This window comes from Phalangium opilio, unplaced genomic scaffold, assembly GCF_054372755.1.
Source record: "Phalangium opilio isolate 3A_F unplaced genomic scaffold, DU_Popi_V2 ptg000003l_1, whole genome shotgun sequence".
NCBI classification, from domain to species: Eukaryota; Metazoa; Arthropoda; class Arachnida; order Opiliones; family Phalangiidae; genus Phalangium; species Phalangium opilio.
In genome coordinates, this window is record NW_028324145.1 from 11,422,663 (window position 1) to 11,443,526 (window position 20,864).

The 20,864-nt window shown below is 38.3% G+C and overlaps 1 protein-coding gene and 1 long non-coding RNA gene across 2 annotated transcripts in view; both read left to right on the top strand.

Moving 5' to 3' along the window:
* The window catches only part of LOC149717836 (uncharacterized), an 83,194-nt gene that overhangs the window by 56,408 nt on the left and 5,922 nt on the right, over nucleotides 1-20,864 (top strand). The gene's annotated exons all lie outside the window — the stretch shown is intronic.
* LOC149717840 (metabotropic glutamate receptor 5-like) lies at nucleotides 5,436-20,544 on the top strand. Its single transcript, XM_089840839.1, has 9 exons — nucleotides 5,436-6,168; nucleotides 11,955-12,521; nucleotides 14,638-14,836; nucleotides 15,607-15,732; nucleotides 16,092-16,204; nucleotides 16,305-16,441; nucleotides 16,572-17,223; nucleotides 17,298-18,024; nucleotides 18,085-20,544. Exons 2-9 carry the CDS (start codon nucleotides 12,381-12,383, stop codon nucleotides 18,663-18,665), a joined length of 2,676 nt encoding a protein of 891 aa, XP_089696965.1. The 5' UTR covers nucleotides 5,436-6,168; nucleotides 11,955-12,380; the 3' UTR covers nucleotides 18,666-20,544.

A 20,864-nucleotide genomic window follows, 5' to 3' on the forward strand; every position in this document is an offset into this window, starting at 1 on the left:
CAGTATAAATTTGATGTTAATAGTGTAAAATTTTAAAAAAATTTAAAAATATTTAAATATGGATTTCTTATTGGCATACATAATAATAGATCATAAAGGAGAACGGTTTTCGTAATTGTTAATTTGTATAAGGTACATTTTTTATAATGGTCCTCTTTAATTAAAATAAGAATATTTTCAAAGATATTGCATACGTCACAGATGGGGAGTTTATTGGGGGTAAACATCTCAAAATATTGGTTTGCGGGGAGGAAAGGGGTAGTAAATACCGTCGTATAACGGGTAGATACTATAATAGCTTCAGTACCTTTCTCAGTACCATGGACTGCGAGCGAGAGAGAGGCCACTGATGTAAGATCTTTAAGTAATGCAAGGTTTTATTCTCTACCTGACAATGTATAAGGTCTATCATATAAAGGAACGTTTCCAGCATGGGAAACTCTATAAGTGCCGCTTGCCAAACGAAAAACATACAATTCAGCATTGATGTCCATGGAAAATACGCTGAACCAGCAAACAAACCTTTCGATGTCAAGGAAGAAAAAACAAAGAGATATAGGAAAATGATCAATTGAATTAGTAATTGCTTTTAATTTCAAAACCAAAAATCTCAAAAATATTTTACTTAGCATTTTAAATTAAAAAGTAGTTTAATTCCTTGCACTAAATTGAATGATAGTTAATATCAACTTTCTTTTGAAATTAGAAGAAGTTAATTTAGAATAAATCAAGTACTACTTATTATGAGAGTCCTAAAGAATGGTAAACTATGGCCTATACTCCAAAATAAATTTTATACAACGCAAATTTAATTACCTTTGTATTAAGAAGTTAACTCTGCTTAAAGGGTTAACTGCATAGATAATACAGTCGTGACGGGAGTATACTAACTTCTCCCTCCCCCCCCCCACACTTTGACATAGATGTGACAATCTGGGCTCAGATATTCCTTAGTGAAACTGACTTGTATTGTTACTTGATAATAGTATATAAACTTATACCGTAGTTACGCAGATTGGAGAAATTAGTTTATATTATATCAGAAGCTATTTACTTCTGATTATATCAATTTAATTTTAAAATTAGATCTTTTGCTTTTAGAGCAAAATAAAAAAGAGGAGTAAATTTATTTTATATTATAATCTTTATTCATGAAAAGCTCTTTTACTTTAAATTAGTGCCTACATCTATAAGCCCATAGAGATATGAAAGGAGGAAGTGACAGATGAATGGGAAATATTACGGAAGGTTTTGCTTTCTACTTAAATTCGTCAACTGAGAATCATATAAATTTGGATTGTATGTAAAAAATCTATAATAAGCAATAAGAACCAGAAATGCACTATATGCAAGTAGCCACTGGCCTCCAAATACTTCGCTAACTAACCCTATTACAATAGAACAGACCAAAACATAGTCTTCATTCTTGTCTTATTTACTTTATATTATGATCTTTATCTCTAATCCTACGTACACCGAATGTATTACAGCAAACTTACATACCATTGTAAAGAATACGAAAGGGGTTACCTTCCTTTTTACGAAAGGAAAAAGTATTGAACTCCGTCCTTTCACACCTTTCATGGTCGTAGCCTTGAACTTTAAACGAAAATCCTTAATAAGCTTGATATTGTTCTTAACAGCAGCGTAATATTTTTCGGTTCCGGAGGTTTCTACATTGAGATTGATTTACATTTAAAATTAGGGACTTAACGGGGTAAAATATTACAGGATTAGAAACTTGGAACAGTTTGCAATTTAAAATTATCGGATCATCAAATTCCTAGCCGACTTGAAGGATGGTCAAAGTGCCACTACAATGACAAGGGGAACAATATCTCTATGGACGACTTTGCCTCGGGTTACGCCATTTACTGTTTAGACTTAACACCTGACGGTTACGCGAGTCATTCAGATCATTGGAGTCCCACGAAACAAGGACAATTAAGATTAGAATTGGGCTTTGAAAAACCCACGACCACTACGCTTAGTTGTATCGTATTAGCCGAATTCCAGGCTTTGTTACAAATAGATAGAAATAGAAACGTGTCAATCGTTTGTTAAACAAATAATGAACGCCGATCAGATAACACGCTTTCTACGATTCACACCACATTTCCTAGGTGTTTACCCAAGTGATTTATTACCCGAAAAAATTGACAAGTTTCCTTCATCTATTATAATAAATTTAGACAATCACTATAAAGACGGATCCCACTGGGTATGCTGTTACTTTGATGGAAACAGAAGGGGTTATTACTTTGACTCCTTGGCTTTAGGGAACTTTCTCCCCTCGATTAAAGAATTTGTTAAAAGAAATTCAAGAAAATGGTCGTTTAACAAAGAAGACTTCAAAACTTGTCAAGTTCGACATGCGGACTATATTGTATTATGTATATAGTACAAAGAACAAAAAAAAGGAGCCACAAATCATTCATGAAGCAGTTTGGACGAGATCGGTTGTTACCTAATCACACTTTAATTACCATTGATCAAACTAAAACATATCAAGCCGTCGTCGATAAAGTAAGAGTTTTCCCAGACTACACCACAACCCCTTATGGGTATCTTAAGTAAATTTGTAAAATTAATTTGTATATATAATTTTTTTTTGTATTTTTAATTAATTGGGGTTTTTGTCTGCAGACAATATTTTTTTCCAAATATATGATTTTTTTATTTAATTTTTAATGTTTCTTTTATCTGTTCATTGTGATTAGTTTTATTACGATTAGAATAAATTTGTCAATAATTTTTACTTTATATTATGGTCCTTATTCCTACAAAACCATCTTTTGTTATAAGCTTATAATATTTCAAGCCTACACAAGCAATTGATCAAATATTGACAGGTAAAAAGAGGAGATCGGGAAAACCCGCCCCCTCGACCTTGAGTGGCCGATATTGACAGATAAAAAGAGGAGATCGGGAAAACTCGACTCCTCCCCCTTGAGTGGCCGCCATCTTGAATTACGCCATACTGGCTGCACACTCTCTCTAGTCATATTTTAATCGGGTCATTAAATTCGATTAAATTAGAAGCGAGTGTCTGGAACTATACCTCGATTCCTCGTTACCTGTCTCTAGTATCGAAGGTAAGAGTACACTACCCAGTTCCTACTTCAACGTCACAACTGTCTGACATTGTTATGGGCCTAGAATTAATTTTTTTTTTTTTTAAATATTCACGACGGTTTTTATATGCGGGTATTATTAAGGTTTCCGCTCTGATTAATTCTAAATTTCTTCGATAATGTCGTCAAAGATGACACTGTACTTAAGCCGATATTATCCTGTCACTATTTTTACAAAAAACTGCTTAAAAAACTTCTTAAAAACTTAAAAACGCCTAAGGTATTGGGAGTTTAGCTACTGTTCCAGTTAAGTTTCAAGTACTAAAATGAAAATAAGAAAAACGTGCAACAGAAATTTATAAATTTGTTGTAAAACACGTGTCTAGAATGAACTGAAAACATTATCAGAAATCAAATAAGTCTACTTCAACAGATCAACTTCTTCTATTTACTAAAATATTTCGTTTTATAAGTGTAAACAACCTCGCTCCTCCGTCATGTAACATATGAACAAGCCGGTGTAGATAATTCAAAAACCTCAACCGAAATAAACTTACAACACAAAATGTAGGAACTGGGGCTTAAGGCGTCAGTATCTGACATATTCTGATTTTCAAAAACTAAAACTGAAGACTCCCTTTGAAGTTTATAAGGTATCACCCAGACCCAGACTATCTCCACACCCTGAAATTATCCTTCGTTCAAAGTTTGAGGGGGCCACATTATCCCAGAAATAATCGATAAATCTCCTCCTCGGGGGAATCAGGCCTTGGACGCCCAAAATTTTGAGAACGGAACAGTGTGGGAGGAGTTGGTCCAATCTGTTTCCTCCATTTTAATCTCTGTTCCTTCGAGATATATTGAACGTATCTACGCGTAATATCTATAGGAATAAATTGAAACCTTACAAATTCTGACCCTGAATATTAAATTTAAGGTCAAAGCAGGTGAAAACCCCTTTCAAGATACTCAATCGTTAACTAATATTAATTAGTTGAAAAGTAAAGAATGAATTTTTGAAAAATTTGTTAAGCCTAGTTTTGAATTTATAAAATTTCACGCGCTGTAAAAAGTTGCAATATCACGTGCTTTGAGACTATGACTACATTAATAATATTCCTTTTAAGCCTTTGTTTTTGTATTTTGAAATTTCACGTACTTTAACAATTGATAGGGAAAAGAATAACACAAATCAAACTAAAAAAATCCCGCCGCAATAAACTTAAAATATCTTAAAACGTTGAAACAAATTTTAATTTAAATCATTTTTCCCCTTTCGACACGCGAGGATGACTTCGGAGGCCCAGCTATAACTCCGAATCGTGGCTTTCCATTTGATTAGAGATCCAGATAGCTTTCGCATTCGCAACAAACTCAAATCAGAGTTCCAATCGGGGCGGGAAAGGAGGGTTATATGGTTCCCAGTATATAATACCGTACGCAGTCTTTTATATTCAGCGAGAGCATCCTTGTAAGTTCATTGAGGCGCCCATCGAGCCAGTCTTCTTGGCCATTATTCCATCCAGGTGCGAGTAGTCAGTCTCTGTCTGTCTGTATGTCCTTTCCCCTCCTCTTTTTAACTTTCCCCCAATTGTTAGATAGGGCTAATATAATAAGCCGCATGGGCGCACGGACTTCCTATATATTAATAACACTCGAATTACGGGCAGCAGCGAGTGCATCATTCTATTTTTCGAGTGGAACCAAACCCACCACGCCGAGTCAAATCGATATCAAAATTTTTGGGGACGCCCGTCTCAACCCCCCCCCCCCGAAGCCTGACACCCCCCTTTCATATCAGCTATGGTTAATGTTTAAATATTATGGAAAGTTTATGATAACTGCATGAGTGATTTAATTTGTCAGTTTGGGCATGAACACGTGCGGTTAAATGGACGGAATGACCAACGTTAGTGGCTTTTCATGGGCAAGGTTTACTGAAATTTCGGGTCTTTATAGGGAGCTAACAGTTCTGATCCTGAAACGTCACACCCTTCTATCTCTTACTGGAGTTTCATCCCCCCTAACGGTTGGAAACAGTATTCTACTCGCAAAAATGCCAACCAGAGAGGGGCTGCGTGACGTCAGACTATCTCTTCCCCCTAGCCAGTTGTTAGCTCCCTATTGTTAGATCGCGTATCTATTTTAACTTGTACAAATTGACAATCGCTTCATATACGCAACATGATCACATGCGCTTATAAGAATAATTTCAAAACCCTGGGGATCTCTATGGGTGTATTATAGAATATACAACACAATGTATACCAACAGCTTCGATGACGCCACGCGTCGGCTGTATGGCCAGCAGCGGTTGTCGATATAGTATTAAAGCCATATATCCAAGTCGAGCTATAAACCATTTCCGACATTTCCTCCGTATCGTAATCAAGGACCTTTTTCCGTATAGCTGGCCGTAAAATAGGTCCTCCTTCCCAAAACTCCTTCTCTCCGCTCGGTTCCGTTCTGTTCCCCGAAAAATCTTCTCTTCTCTTCTCTTCTGTGTTCCATGGTCGCGTCTCACGTCCCTCCTCCGTTTTCATCGGTGTTCCCGTTGGCAGCCAGAGCGAGCCACGGATCGTAGAACCCTAGCCGGGCTGCTAATGTTGATAACCAGGACGTTTCTGCAACGAGCAGAATCGGTTTGCAGAGCTGCGCCGAGCCGCTTCAGCTCGCGCAACCTACCACCAGTTCTCTAGAAGCTGACTAGTATATATACGTACATACAATATTTCTAGCAAAATTTTTTGGCGTCGTTTTCGTTTGCCCGCTAACGCCAAAGCGAGCCCGGAGCTTCGGCTCGGAGTATAGATACAGCTGGAACACGTAACTGGCTTAAATTAAAGTCTTTTATTTGTTTGACGTGTCTCCCGGCTGCTTTTAGAGACAATTTTCCAAAAAGTACCTACGGACTCCCCTTATCCGTTATCCGTTTTTTTCAATCGAATCGGGATCCGAGTGCATTTGGACGATAATATTCAACACTGGTCGGAGGAAAGTGGATGGTGGCGCGTTGGTGGTTGCATTTCGAGTGGGGTTAAAATGGCGGTTCAGTTCGACTCCCCTTGACTACCCAGCACCGAACCGCTTAAACGTAAGTAATTATTAACTTTTTCATTACTGTTTGTCGCGTTTGACCTTTCAACTCTCAGTGTCTCTCTCTCTCTCGTTAAGCTTAACCTTTTTAATTAAACCAAGAATTAAGGCGAAGGAATTATTTCAAACTTGGGCGGACATGAACGGGGGCGGGGCTGCGGATTGAGTTTTTGGGGATCTTACGATTTTGAGAGAACAATTTTAGGTAACATTTGAACTACTCTTGAACCCTATTAGTTAACTTTTTATAGTTAATAAAGGAAACTTTACTTGGTTAATATCGATTAAAGAAAAGTTGGCGTTCAATAAACATTATGCAAATATCTTAAGTTTCTCGATTGCGTGCGTACTTATAATGGCGTCCCTAGACTTTATAGGTGACTTGTTCGCACTCCCATTGTTCGCCGGGATTAGCTCGGGGCGGTGAAACAAAAATGTCAAACAATGTTTGTTCGCTCGATTTATCTAATTACTAAAAAAAAAACTTTTCTAAAATTCCGACGCGTGTCTCGTTGGGCAGCCGACCGACTCAAAACACGCCGGGTTCAACTGTGAATTTATTCAAACTTCTTATAAATATTGAAATCAAAATCCTCATTTTAAAATAGGTCCTAATACCACGTAATTTCTATTCAATATTCATGACTAGATTAAATTAATTCCAATGCTAGTAAATAATTTAACATAATTAGCGTAAAAAAAGTTGCTTGATTTAAAACACATTTCGAGGTCGATTGAATAGAAATATTTTCCTTGTAAAATTTGCCGGTTTGGGGATGTTTGCCGAGGGAGAATATTGTCTGTTTTACATTCCGTTCAATGGCCCATTTCCCCTCTTTTATTCCCCGGACCATTTTTATTGTTATTATGAAAAATAGCTCATCGCTCGTAAAAAGGAAACCGTCATAATAAAATATTTAACGGGAATTGTTCGCCAGGAATAATTACCAGTATTCTCCGAGACAATCTTACCTGTCAGTAAAATAATGAAAAAAATATGGGTGTCATACCCTTTGACCTAACTCTAAAGTGACACTGACTTCAGCCATGCGCCCTTCCAAGCGTAATAAAGAGTTTTCTTGGGCCACAAATTAAAAAAAAGAAAAAATAAAAAAGCGTCTCTAATTACGAAATCAAGTAGTTTTTACGGGCTTTCCTACGCAATCGCGGCGATCATCTCTTGACTAAGAGGCCCGTAAAGTAGATTAATTCCGAAGTTAACAAGAAAAAGTTATCCAAAACACTCTCCTTTCCAAATATCAACCAAATCATAATGACACTTTTCATAGGAAATTTGATAGTTTTGGGTTTAATTAACTTCCGTACGCAATACGCAATGAAGAAAGCCTAGCTTTTTTCCAAGAGATGTGTAAATAGCTTTGTGCCTTTGCCAAATATCGCGGTCCTCCCTTTTTCTCGGTCGCTTTTGATATCTCTCTTCTTTACCACGAGAGAGAGAAAAAAGGATATGAAGAATACAGCCACCCAGTCATTAATCTTGAAAAATCTGATCCATAATAATGGCTGAGAACGTTTATGAAAGCGTATCATCCCACCAGGAGGATACGATGAAGAGAGTAAAGTCTAACGGGGTTGGACATCACTCAAAAACATTATAAGCCAACAAAACATCACTTTCATTTATTGGAAACCATAAAATTACTACAGTTTCCGACCCCTTGATAGAGTTACTTCAATAGCATTCCAAGATTATCAAGTTCATACCATTTATAAAATTCATCACTTATAAAGTTTAGTGCATCGCATTATGTAAAATTGTAAATTCACTATCAAAGAAAGATTTCATATTCTTTTGGGGACAAGCTTGACAGTCATTCAAATCCCTTTGAAAGAAGCTATAGCACTAATCTTTGTACGCACTGACAACTCGCGTTGAACCCCCACACTCCTTTATAAACCACCATCCAGAATCCAAAAACAGCTTCCGATAAAGTGATAATACACTTCAACACATCGTTGCCGACAAAGAAAATTGTTTTCCATTGTCAAATCTTTTCTTATATATCCATCTCTGATCATCAAAGTTCATACATACATATATCAATATCAGTGTTACCTTAGACACTATTTTAAAGGCTATATAGACCCTCGTATCTCCCTTTTAACAGGTTCGAGTAACATTGACCCCCTCAAGTGTTGAAAGCTCGCTCGCTCCCGGAATTTGTGGTTGGTGGGACCCCTAGCTTTCAAAATCTCTTTTACATAATGGAGTGAGAGATTTCGCCAACCAAACTCCCTATTCTTGATCCCCGTGACACCAGATTTCACCAGGGGTCTTTATTAGCCTTAGGCCTTTGCTAATTTTATTTATGAAGTTTCTTTTTTTCTTTTTATATTATAAAAATAGGCTTAGCAAAAACAACTCGCGCTACATAATTTGGCGCGTGCTTTCAGAGCGCCTTAATGTTTCTTCTTCTCGAGCTGCCTGGCAATTTCTTGGCGTTTTCCATTTTTGTGTACATTAGCCCCAAAAATCGATTCGGACGCCTTGCCGCTAGTTGCTTGGCCCTTGTGTATGTGTGTTCTTTGTTTTCAACGCGTTGTTTCTCTCTAATGTTATTCCCGCCACTTAATTTTAAGGAAGATTGTAAGTAACAAAAGCCTTAAGAATATAAGCGAAGCTAAAAACCTCATTCATTGTATATACAGTACGCTATTCTGTATCTGTTTGTCTAGACTATATAATAACATTTTTGAAACTTAGTTACTAATCTCGTTAACGGGTGTATGCATGAAAAGGGAAAATCAAATTTGATTCCAGTAAAACATTAAATTTTTAAAAATGTACCAAATAATCTTTTTTAGAAAACATATAATTGAAGGTGGGGTCAATATTTTTTCTTAAGGTTAGCTACTCCGTAAATATGACCTTGGAAACACAGTCACTGAAACCTAATTAGTCTAATTACTAGCCTAACTATTTATTTACTAATTATAAATGCAGACAGGCGTATGTACATACATATCAGTGAAGCATAATTTCTTCAAAATACAATATCTGAAGTGCATTCACCAATAACCATATTTCTCTATATTTTTGTCAACAGACGTACGCTGTGTGTTCATTCATATTCGCGTACACAAAAACCAAACAGTATACACTATAGGATAACAACAAAAGCACAGGGCGTTAGGCTTAAAAATGAGCTTGGTTTGTTACTGAGGAGTTCATCAATTATAATAAGTACTGGCGGAGTGATTCCTTCAATAACAAATGGCCCCGAGTGTCCATCCACCCTTTTACTCTTCTTTTTGTGTCGGTTGTTGGAGACGCTTGTCACCTATCATAAGCGTAAAATTGCTTTCTCCACACATTTCCCAAACTAACATATTATTTTTCAGGTTAAGTTAGTACCGTGTGTCCAAGGTAAACGCGAGGCAAAACGAGTCCCATTGCAAAATCCCGGGATGCAGCCTTTCACACTGGTACAGTTTTGCGTTGAAAACTATAAGGTATGAGGGAAAGGCAGGCTACCTTGCCTTGCCAATCCATAATTTTTAGTATGGCTGCTCTTTGGGCTTCCGTAAAACGACCACGCCGAGCCGAGGAAAGGAGTTGCCTAGCTTTTCCGAGTCTGCTACTCCCGCTTCCTTATTTACCGTTATACCGGAAGTAAATTAACAAGAAAATTTCATATCCTTAAACAGTAAATTACTGATAAGAAATTATCAAGAAAATCGCCTCATTTATTAACAATTGAAGCTAATAGAGAAGCAAATTACTTAGTACTGATAACTTAATTTTAATTTGCTTCTGGTTAGATAGGGACGTAGCCTCTTCGTTCCTCCGACCTCTCACGACCCGAAATCAATTTTCGATCTAAAGTTCGTATCTCCCGAGTCCCAAATAGAAGCAGTGTATGCAAAGGCGGAAAATAGTACTTTCGTTATCACCTCCGTCCCGTATCTCCTATTCCCGGTTTAAGCTTCATTGGCTCTAAATTACGAACAACAAATAAAATGAGAAGAAAGACTCGGAATTTATACTGATTTTCAAACTGAGAAAGGATAGAAATTTTCCAGTAAAGAGGAAGTTTTTCAATAGAAAATTCCGTATATTTTAAGGATGTCACTTAGTTTTACCATCGGGTTCGTGGCAGTGTTAGATTGCAACGCTCAGGAAACGGACGCGATCAACGTAATACAAGCGCTTTTCAAAGAACGCTACGAATGAGATGAACTCCGAAAAGAAAGTTTCTCTTTCCATTCGGTTTAATCAATAATGAAATATACTTCTGATTTAAAATTCAGAGAGCGCGGGATCGAGTTTGTGAAGCTATTTTGGGCAAACCATAGATAAAAATAAAACCCATAATCTGTTTATTATCAAAATCGACTTATTTATGTTTATTTTTTTTTATATATAAACAATTGATAATTCACGAAGTTCGTAACTCGAAGTTATAATAAGTTTTAAGCAAAACTTTAATTAATTTAAGATGGAAATAAAAGTCACGTGGAATTACAGGAAGAAAATTGAAACACGTGCTTGGGTGATTTGTATCTTCGTGTTAAACTACTTCCGCTTATTCAATCTGATTTCTTTTCATGACTTAAGCAGTCCCCCCCTCTACATCTCAAAGACAAATTACTCAAGCTAACTAAAGGAGAGATAAAAAAGTTTAGAAATCTTAATCTCTCGAATATAAAAAGTGGAGGGAACCTCTGTGGGAAATCTGCTGGTGTTTATTAGCTCGTCGATTTGAATTCCCCCGTCCCCAGATTCCACCACGACGATTCCCAATCTAATTAATCCATCCGCAACTGGCGTCAGAGAGTAGAGTAAGGAGTCGAATATATATGCACCTTCGTGGTTTACTATCTAGTTCTCTCTCCCACGAGATAAAAAGAGAGGGGATAGACCCTTTTCATCGTAAGAGCGTGTTATACCGTGTAGGCCTATAACATATTGAAATTCTTTCGAATTGTATCGAAGGTTGGCATGCTAGGTTTCATTCTCTACTGAAGTTGCGCGTGTATATATTTGATCACGCTTGGTCGAGCGAGAACTTTCCCGACCGTCACGATGCGCTTGGTAACTTATTGACTACGTCATTCCACCCCGTTCTCCACCCCCCTGTTGGGGGTAAAGTACACTACGTTATGGTTATGATTTGAAAGGATAAGAATCTCTAATTGGAAATTAATATTTAACCAATGGAACAATTTAAAAAAATATTCGGGGGACTGAAAAGTGTCTGGGAACCGACTGGTTTCCTTACGTATCGTTTAGAGTAAACGTGAAAGGGTTTTAAGAACATATTTTGAACTTATGTACCGGAACGATTTTAATGTTTATGGAGGAAAGAATTGCGCTTTTTGGATTTTAAATTTTACTTTCATTATTTGACAAAATGGTTTTAGCAATAAACAACAATCTACAAGATAAAATAAAGAGATTATAAAGGGTTTTGGATCTGATTTGAAATAGCTTCCCGAATGCAATGGATCGTCGATAATTTCTGTGTAAATTTTTATAGAATAGATCGACTATCTTATTTTACTTCGAGTAATATACTTCCGGAATCACTGATATTACGAACGGAAATTCAAATAATTTCTTTATATAACTTGGTTATATAAAATGGTTCATAACTTAATTTTAGTAGCTACTAAAAACCAAAACTACTTTACGGGAAGGAGGGGGGATAGTCAAACTTTTCTAAGTTTTAGTCACAGACGCGCAATTTTTCTCTCAAACTCGAAAAACAAAATTATAATTGAATTCGAACGAATCTAATTCCGAGTAAATTTTTTTTGCAGAGTAAGAAAATTGCGGGAGAGAAAGAGAATGAGCGAAGAAGGAGCGAGAAAGAAGAAAATGTCATTTAATTTATGGAAGAAAATCGAAGAAGAAAAGAGAAGCGGAGATTTTCGCATCATCTCATCGTCATTTTTGTCATCCCGTTTGAATCCCGTTTCCACCTTAGTCGCTAGCGCCAAAGTTTGATAATCGCTTTAGCGAGAGAGAATGCGGAATTACGGATAAGGGGCCAATTTCTATTCCTTCTATTTCTACACGCTTGGAAATTCTCGGTTAATCTTTGGAAGAAAAAAGAAATTATATCGGTCGGTTTGGCCAAAAAAAGCGGAAATAGACCTCGATCGTAAACGCGAGAGAGAGTGAGAGAGAGGGGCAAAGAAAAAGGGCGTATCTACGTAGTCCCGGGGCGGCCGGTGCTGGTCAGGATGGCGTCGGTGCGGGACGGATATCGATCGGGCATCCTCCACCGTATTAATCTCCTCTTCCTTCTCATCTCGGGCCTCTTCCCAGGATGGAGTCCGAGCGTCGCCATGGAAACGTGCCGCTTTACCCAACAACATAAAGAGGTACGTACCAACGATGGATACGAAACTCCAAAGAGAGAAAGAGAGAGAGAGGAAAAAAAATTCTCTCTTCTCTTCTCTTCTCTGGGAGCGAGTAACAACCCATCTTCCTCCCTTCAACCCTTCTATGTTTTAAACGGATCAATGTTTCGAGGGAAAGAGGCTAAAAATGGGTTGGGTGGCCCAGTGATAAAGTTTACTTTATGGCGAAGTGCAACAACTAGACCTATTAGACCTATTTACGAATTTACGAGGAGGCCAGGGGTCGGACACTTTATACAATCACTAGATACATATGATATTGATTCCCCAAACAAATCTATATTCGATATAAGCGCTTACAAGTTAAGTCAATTAACGAGATTAATTTATAATGGTGGTTCACACCTTTTCGAGTTTTACTCTACTAGTTTCAAAAGCATATTACTAATATTAGCACTTAAAAATCACCCTTAATACTCGCTCGCCGTTACCGATATGAGTGGTATAAAAAGGAAACTGGGAAAAATGTAAAAAACCTGCGCGAGCGCGGGATGAGGGGGAGGGGGCATGCTGAATATAGGAAGGTCAATGCGCTGGATCTGTTTGCTTTAGCTACTAGGTTTTTGAGTTGACTTTCAATCGTCTTACGGGGGAATGATGTTCGTATAGAAAAACAAGTTTCCTTTCTCTCTAAGACTCTACTCCTTCTCCTTATTGATGAGAAGAAGCGCAACATCTCTTTTATCTCAACCCCTTCCTCTTCATCCTCCCAACTGTAAGCATCCCTACTACGAAATGTTCCCAAAGAAGCTGGAAAAAAGAGAGAGAGAAGCAGAAATCGATGATTTTCTCTCATTTTTCGCCTCACGTTTCGTTTTCCGTTTCATTCGCCTCTCTCATTTTTCTACCCTTCATATAACTTTCCTACAAACTGAAACAAAACTATCTTTTACGTTTTTTTATTTCCCGTTCCATATCCGTAGTTGCGAGTTAGAGAAAGGGTTTTATTTTAGGGTTAAATATCACATTTCTACGGTCTTTCGATTCCCTTTCGAGGTTGGTAGTGTGTCTAGTTTGAGTCTGTTTACTTTAGACCAGACAATAAAAAAGTTTCTTCAACCAGGGAAATTACAAGGATATCCTACTCTTTTTTTCTCATTTCGACTCTATTATTCTCTAAGCTTTAATGTGCAAAGTAAATTAAAGCTCTGTTTTTATTTATTCTTTTTAGTTTGAGAACAAAACTTAATTGAAACCGAGGCTTAATTGAATTAGATTGGAGTTTTTGCGTTTTTTTTTTCAAACAGCTTAGCTTGATTTTAGGATTGAAAAAATTGTTAAAAAGACACTTACGTTTTTAAAAATACCCGTAATTCCTCAGGAAGAAGTAGATTTTCTAGTTTTGACACTATTTTTAATTAAAACTCGAAAATATATTCAATTTGCGAACTTAAACGACCGCAGTTAAGATCTAGAATACCGGGTGACTATCTAAAGCAGACGATACTAACACATTAAGGTACTGAAAGTAAGCCCACAATCAGGCGTTTCTCTGCCCATGTATTTTGTACGAGCGCCTGTAGAAATGTTTACTCTGCCGCACTCCGTTTTAAAGGGAGAAGAGCTCTTACAGGGGTCTATATAAAATGTTTTACACCTTTATCCAGAAAGGTTAAATTAATACATTACCCAAATATATACATTATAATTACGACTAGTATTTGGTCTACTGGGAAAAAGGGTTGCTGGCTGATAAGGGTAAATATTAATTAAGTCCTATTTATTAACTACGCCCTAAAGCAAATATAGACCAATTCCCAATTCTCCCAGCAGTTCTATAACGGTTAGGCGAAGCCCGGTATTCGTAAATCCTTAAATGAAGTCCACTCGCCAAATTTACCCCTCTCCAATTTTCACGGCACAAATCAATGTAGCTTTGCGTAACTATGAAAGGCGCGTAAACCCCCTTAAGCTCTAAATCAAAGTTACAGTTTCCCGCGTTACAGCGAGTTTGGTAATGCGGGGGAGTATGAGCTCGGTGGTTGAATAAATAAGGGAGGAAAATTAATTGAGCGATTAAAAAAGAAATTTTCTTTCCACGATAACATTCTTATAATAAAATAATTATTAATTTCAGGTGGTATCTGCAAGCTCAACGGGTAACGCTAGTATAATTGGACTGTTCAATTTGCACTCAAAAGCGTCAGATTGCGAGCCAAGTCTCGAGTTATCCACGCGATCTATAGATGCGGCCGAAACCCAACGTATGTTGGCCGCGGTCTGGGCCTCGGAATGGTTGAACGAAAGGGACATTCTAGGAGGATCTCTAGCAATCGGTAAGTTTTAGGGTTGTCTTCTTCTTTTGGAAATGTATCTTTAGAGCATTTCCGCCGGAATGAGCGTGTTACACCGAGCAGACTTCGACAATGTTGAATATTATTAGCGATTCAAAGTGTGCCACGATCTTCAAACGCCTTTCTTCGAAATGATCTTTTCATCTTGGGGGTTTAATGGAGCGTGGCACGCGAAACTTCGCTTTTCTCTCTCTCTCTCCCTCGTGAAAAACGGACAGAGTTTTCACAGCAACACCCCCCGTTATTATTCACGCGAAGAACGGAACCCGAGAAAAGACCCAATTTTTTATTTTTCATTTTACTCCTAAGCGAAATTCGGACGTTTCGCCATTTTTCTCTTTTCTGCAAAACTTCCTAAAGCAATTTTAAATGGAACTAGGGTAGTTTTTACTCGAAAAAAAAATATGCCTAATAAACAAAACGTTATATTGCCAAGCAGTTGTAGCGAGTTTTAAACAGAAAAAGGATTTATTATTGTGCAAAAAAATCTAATTAATGACGTAAACCCCGAGTGAAATACGATAACTTCCGCGATGGAGATCGGTTTCTAATAGAGAGGAAGTAATAGGAACTATATAGAAATAAAGGGATGAAACTGTAGACGAAATGAGCCCCGGGGGGAAGGGATCTTTTTCTTTATCTCTCTGAACAGTCAGTGTAGGATCTCTAAATCCCTGAAGGCACACTCGATCGTCGTCTTGATCTTTTAAAAACATTGATTGGATGGTTCTCTTTTACTATTTTCTTTTCAGGGTTCTCGGGCTACAGCGCTTGTACCGATACGAAGACCGCTCTGAGGCGGACCATCTACAGTTTGAGTCAAGAGGGCATCTTGGATCGTTGTCACGGAAACAGGACCGGGTCCAACACGTTGCTAGGTGATATTAAAATCCAAGCCCCCTTCTCCATCCATTCTCCGTATAACTGATAATAGCATTCCGCCTACAACACACGCAAAATTGCTCGGTAAACAACGTAACGAGAAACAGTTGTGGCATTGGGAAATGTCGCCGCTTGGGCAATTTTGTCGTATTTCGAAATATAACAAAGTTTTGGGATAATATCGGATAACTTATTTTCTACAGTTTTCCAGTTCAGTGTATTAGGAATTTAAGACACGTATAAGCTTACAGAATCCTTTACAATAATGTTAATTTTACCTCGGACAATCGATTCTCAGTTTCCATTTATAATTTAGTTTTAAAAACTAAATAAAAATGGTTGGTTGGTTGCTTAGGTTACGTGGGTCCTACGGATAATTCAAATTCCTTGGCCGTTTCCGGACTTTTAACTTCTCTGAATGTAACTCACGAACCATTGCGTTTAACGTCATTGGAATCCGAAATTAGGGTTAGTATACGGACACTAGATAGTTTCCTTTATATAATTGAATATTTTCTTCCATTTTTTACGATATTTTATTGTTTCTATTTTATTGGAACGTATAAAGGCGATCGTCTCGGTGTTAAATCGACTGGAATGGGATCAAATCACGCTGATAGCCGAGAACGTGCCGCTACAAAAACAATTTCTAGACGTTTCCGCGCGTGGAGGCATTTGCGTTTCTCAAGCTTTTCTCCTTACAAAGTAAATCCCTTATCTTTCTTTACAGTTTTTGTTTAGAATCGATTGAAAAACTGATGGAATTTTATAAGAGAAAGTACCTTTCTTTTTAAAGGGAAAGATCCCTCGTAATAATCTATTCTTTAATCTGTAGGGACGTAAACTACAGCAGTATCTATCCTAGTATCAAACAATCGGGCTCTCAAGTGATCGTTTTCTTGGGTTTCGATTATCAACTTCGGCACGCTCTAAGCGAGTCCACTCGTTACGCCAATCTGTCGGGATTGCATTGGTTAGCCGCGGGTCCTACCGTTTACAATGGCTTTCACCTCGTCAACCCCGATCGTGATAATCCGGAAAACGTTCCCAAAATCTATTTCGCTCAATCGTCTCAGAGTAAAGTGCCCGGTTTCGACGACTATTTACGCAATTTACCCGAAAGTGTCAAAGTTGACGACGATGTTAGAGCTTTCCTCGACGACTGTTACCGCGACAAGTCTAAACGATTTCCGGAAATGGGCCCTGGTTCCGACGAGATTATTCCACCCGGATGCGCCCCGGTTATGAGTAACGACGTGATCGCCGTGGCCGAGAACGTCGCCAAGTTAACGGAGAGGTATCGAACGGGAAAGAATAGCTCTTGCGCTTTGCAGGAATCGCGAAGCTCCTCTTCGGACAACGAAACAAATGATTGTCAAAGCTTCTCGGATTACTTATTTCAAGTACCTCAGCTTCTGACGGACCAACTGAACATTAGTATCATGGCTTATCAACTGGGACCACAAAACAACATGAGATTTATCGAGGTAATTCGGAACCGGAAGCCCAATTTCAAAGTGTCTTTATTTAATTATTTTGAACGTCATTTTTGCATCCACAGGTGGGTCTTTACTACAACAACCAATTAACAATGAAAGCCGAAGATCTGGGTATTTTGCACGATGTTGGAGGAGGGTACTTCAAAATCCCTCGGTTCCGTTGCCCTTCTTGCGCTTGCATCAACGATCCGGATAAAGCTGGCTCAGCCTTGTCCGAGTTCTGGCGTGTTGAACCTTGGGTGGCGGCTTGCGTCACGTTGGCCGCGGTTGGTGCTTTACTAGCCATCGTCATTATTGTCTTCATCGGAGTCCGAATCTGTCGAGGGGATGCCATGGAAGGCAGTCAAGCTTTCGCTTTCCTTCTACTGGTCGGCATTATTCTGGCCTACGGTTCCATAGTCCCCTTTACTCTGAGCGCCTCGCCTATCGTTTGCAACATTCGACCCATCGGAATTGGATTGGCGTACGCTTTCATCTTCAGTCCTATTTTGGCCAGATCCTTAATGTTAGCTACTTCGGATCCGGATGGATTATTGGGTCACGTCAGTGGTTTGGTTCAAACGTCACTTTTCTTCTTCATGGTGGCTGTACAATTGGCTCTCGGGGTGCAGCAATGGTGGCTCATTTCTGGACCCGAAGCCAATCCACTATCTATAAGGTTCGACGGAGTTGGATGCGTCGTTTCGACGGTGGATTATTCCTTGGCTTTGAGTTACGTGGCGTTGCTCTTACTACTGTCTTTGATATTGACGCCGTTTTGCATCAGAAACCGACGCAATTACCATGAAGGTACGTTTTTAAAAAATACTTTCAAATTGATTCGCATCTGACACGCTGTTGAACCCAAAGGTTTGTTCTTCTTCTTGGCCATCTTGGCTTCTTTGGCCGTTTGGATCTCATGGGTGGCTGTGTTCTTTAAACTGGATCCGGAATGGAAGCAACCGATTCTCTGTCTTGGTGTGGTGGCTACGACTTCCGTAGTACTTCTCATCGTCTACATCCCGCGCATCTTCAAGATGGTCCGGGCCATCAACCTCGACTCCAACGCCGGTTTGCAATCAGCGGCGAGATGCGACGTCCCTAGTCTGACCGACATGGCCAATCGGGGAAGCAACGCCATGATCTACGAAACGGTGAATCACGCTTACGCTCCGGAACCCATTCTAGTCAACGGCGAGGGTGTCCCTCTGGTCAAGAGTCCCAGTCGGGCCCCGGTGGCCGAAGCGGAGAACACCAGCTCACCCGGCTCACCGACGGTCGGCATAGTCATCGATGATTCCGGAATCGGCGGAGAACCGCCACCGGAAATGATCGATGCCGACGCGGATGAGAAAGAGATCTCGGAGAAGATTGAGAACGTGGAAAAGACGGAAGAGAACGGAACGAACGGAGTGGCTCAAAGAAAACCGCCCACCGTCACGCATCTTTAATAATGTCTTAATTACTTAAGGACTATTCCCAAGATCGCACCAACACAATATATCGAAGGAAGATCCTTAACCAGTTAGTTGACCTTTCAACCCCCACCCACCAAGCTCGTTCTTTTTAAGTTCAACCGTAACAAAAAAGCGCCAACGCACATGGCGGCTGATAACTGACTGACATTTTGAAAAATGACGTATGCTCCGTGTACTGGAGAGGGTTTGAATGGGAACGCTCAAGGTATGGCGTCACGCTACGTACAAGTTGAACTTAGACAAGTTCCCGCGTGAAGTAGAAACTTTCCGCGAGCGCTGTTAGATAGATCAGGCGTGACGTCAGCATTTAAAGTAATTTGCCCATGGAAAAGAGAAATCAGTTAATGTATCGGTTACACTATTGGTTGTTCGCGTGGGTGACGTCATTAAATCACTTTTTCCTGGACTGGAAAACTGGATATATTAATGTCTGTCTCAAGGAGAGAACACGCTCTATTTTACTGGTAACCTTAAAGCGAGACACTGCCTTAAAATAGTACGAGTAACCTTTGGTAAAGAAAAGAGTCTTTGGAAATCAGAGACAAACTTATAATTATTCCAAAACAATTGTCGGTTTCCATTACGCGGGAAAGTGAAATTTCACATAGAGCTGGAGGGCAGAGTCTCGCTTTAAAAGCCATTTATTTATACTTAATGCTTTTAGAGTCGCCCGCTTCCCATAACGCTCACTAAGTACAAGCGGCTGGTACAAAAAAATAAAGAAAAACTTAATATTGAAAATGTTTTTAAAAAGTAAAACAGATGAGAGGGGGAAAATATTGTTGCTCTATGAAAAAAAAATCAATTAAGAAATAGTTCTCCTCGTATGTTTCTTCGTCATCTTAAACACATTTTAGATAATGGAATATTTATTGATATTTAAATATTAAAACAATTGATGTAAAAAAAATATATTCAAAAAAACAAAAAACAAAAGTTGAAATTTACCAATTAATGTTGGTATATATATACTATTGAACGAAAAAAAAATCGTAGTAGATTTCCTTGGGTTACTTAAATGATGATGATATGACACAGTTAAAAGGCTAAGAACTGCCAAAAAAAATAATGAATCTGAAACCCATTTTTCCTCACCCCTTACATAACATTGCGCTTTTTTTAGTGTTAAAAAAATCACCACCAAAGAGATTGATAAAAAAAAAATTGTTGACGTTTTAAATATACAAAAGCTTGGATGCCATATTCCGAAAATATCCCCGAAAAAAAAAAAGAAAAACCCCTTTTACATATTATAAACTTACCATTCAAGAAAAATTTACAAATAAAAACCGGGCTTTGAAGTCCGCGAGTTTTCTACCGCGATTTATGAAACACAAATTAATAGATATGAAGATTTTACCTCCATCGTCGTGTAATAATGATCCCAGCGTTTATAAAACCCACTCGGCCCCCACCCCCAACCCAAAAAAAACAAACCCACATTTTAAACTTTCATAAAAGTATTTGCCAAAAATGTTCCTAAGTTTAAAAGCAAAGCGGTTTGAAGCAAAAGTTTTTAATATAAACATTTTTCTTTAAAAGTGTTTTGGGTAGTAATTATTTTTTTGCAGCGCGCGCAATTAGCTTTCCTCGGCATTTTTAGAAGTGTTTAATAACAAAATAAATAATTAAGTTGAAAACATTTGTCGTCCCCCCGCCCCAAAACAAACAAAACAGTACCCCCTTTTTGACACGTCGTATCTATCACTTTTGTATTTTAATAACTGTGTAACGAACTTTTATAATTATTGTACATTTTAGATTATTATTGCCTGACAGAAATATTAATTAAAGACAACAAAATATTAGTCGGTGTTAAACTAACGGATGTTTGTCAATATTGCCTAAAATATTTGTCGTCTCGTTACTTTATTTACTTCAAACATTTTCTTCCAAAGTTTCATCTTGATCTTCACGTCACGTGTCCGGAGAAAAATCACGTGACACGTGAAAGCATAAGTTTATCATGCTTACTAAGGCATGATAAACTTATGGTGAAAGATATAGAACACCTTTTTAACGTTTTAATCAGCACGTGTATCGCGTGAAATATGAAAAGTTCACGGTTACGTTATCAAGATGAGACTTTTAAATTTTAATTATTTTTGCTACCTAATGTTTTGATAAACTGCTCGTAATTATTAATTCTAGAGGGTTCATTAAGGGAAGGCG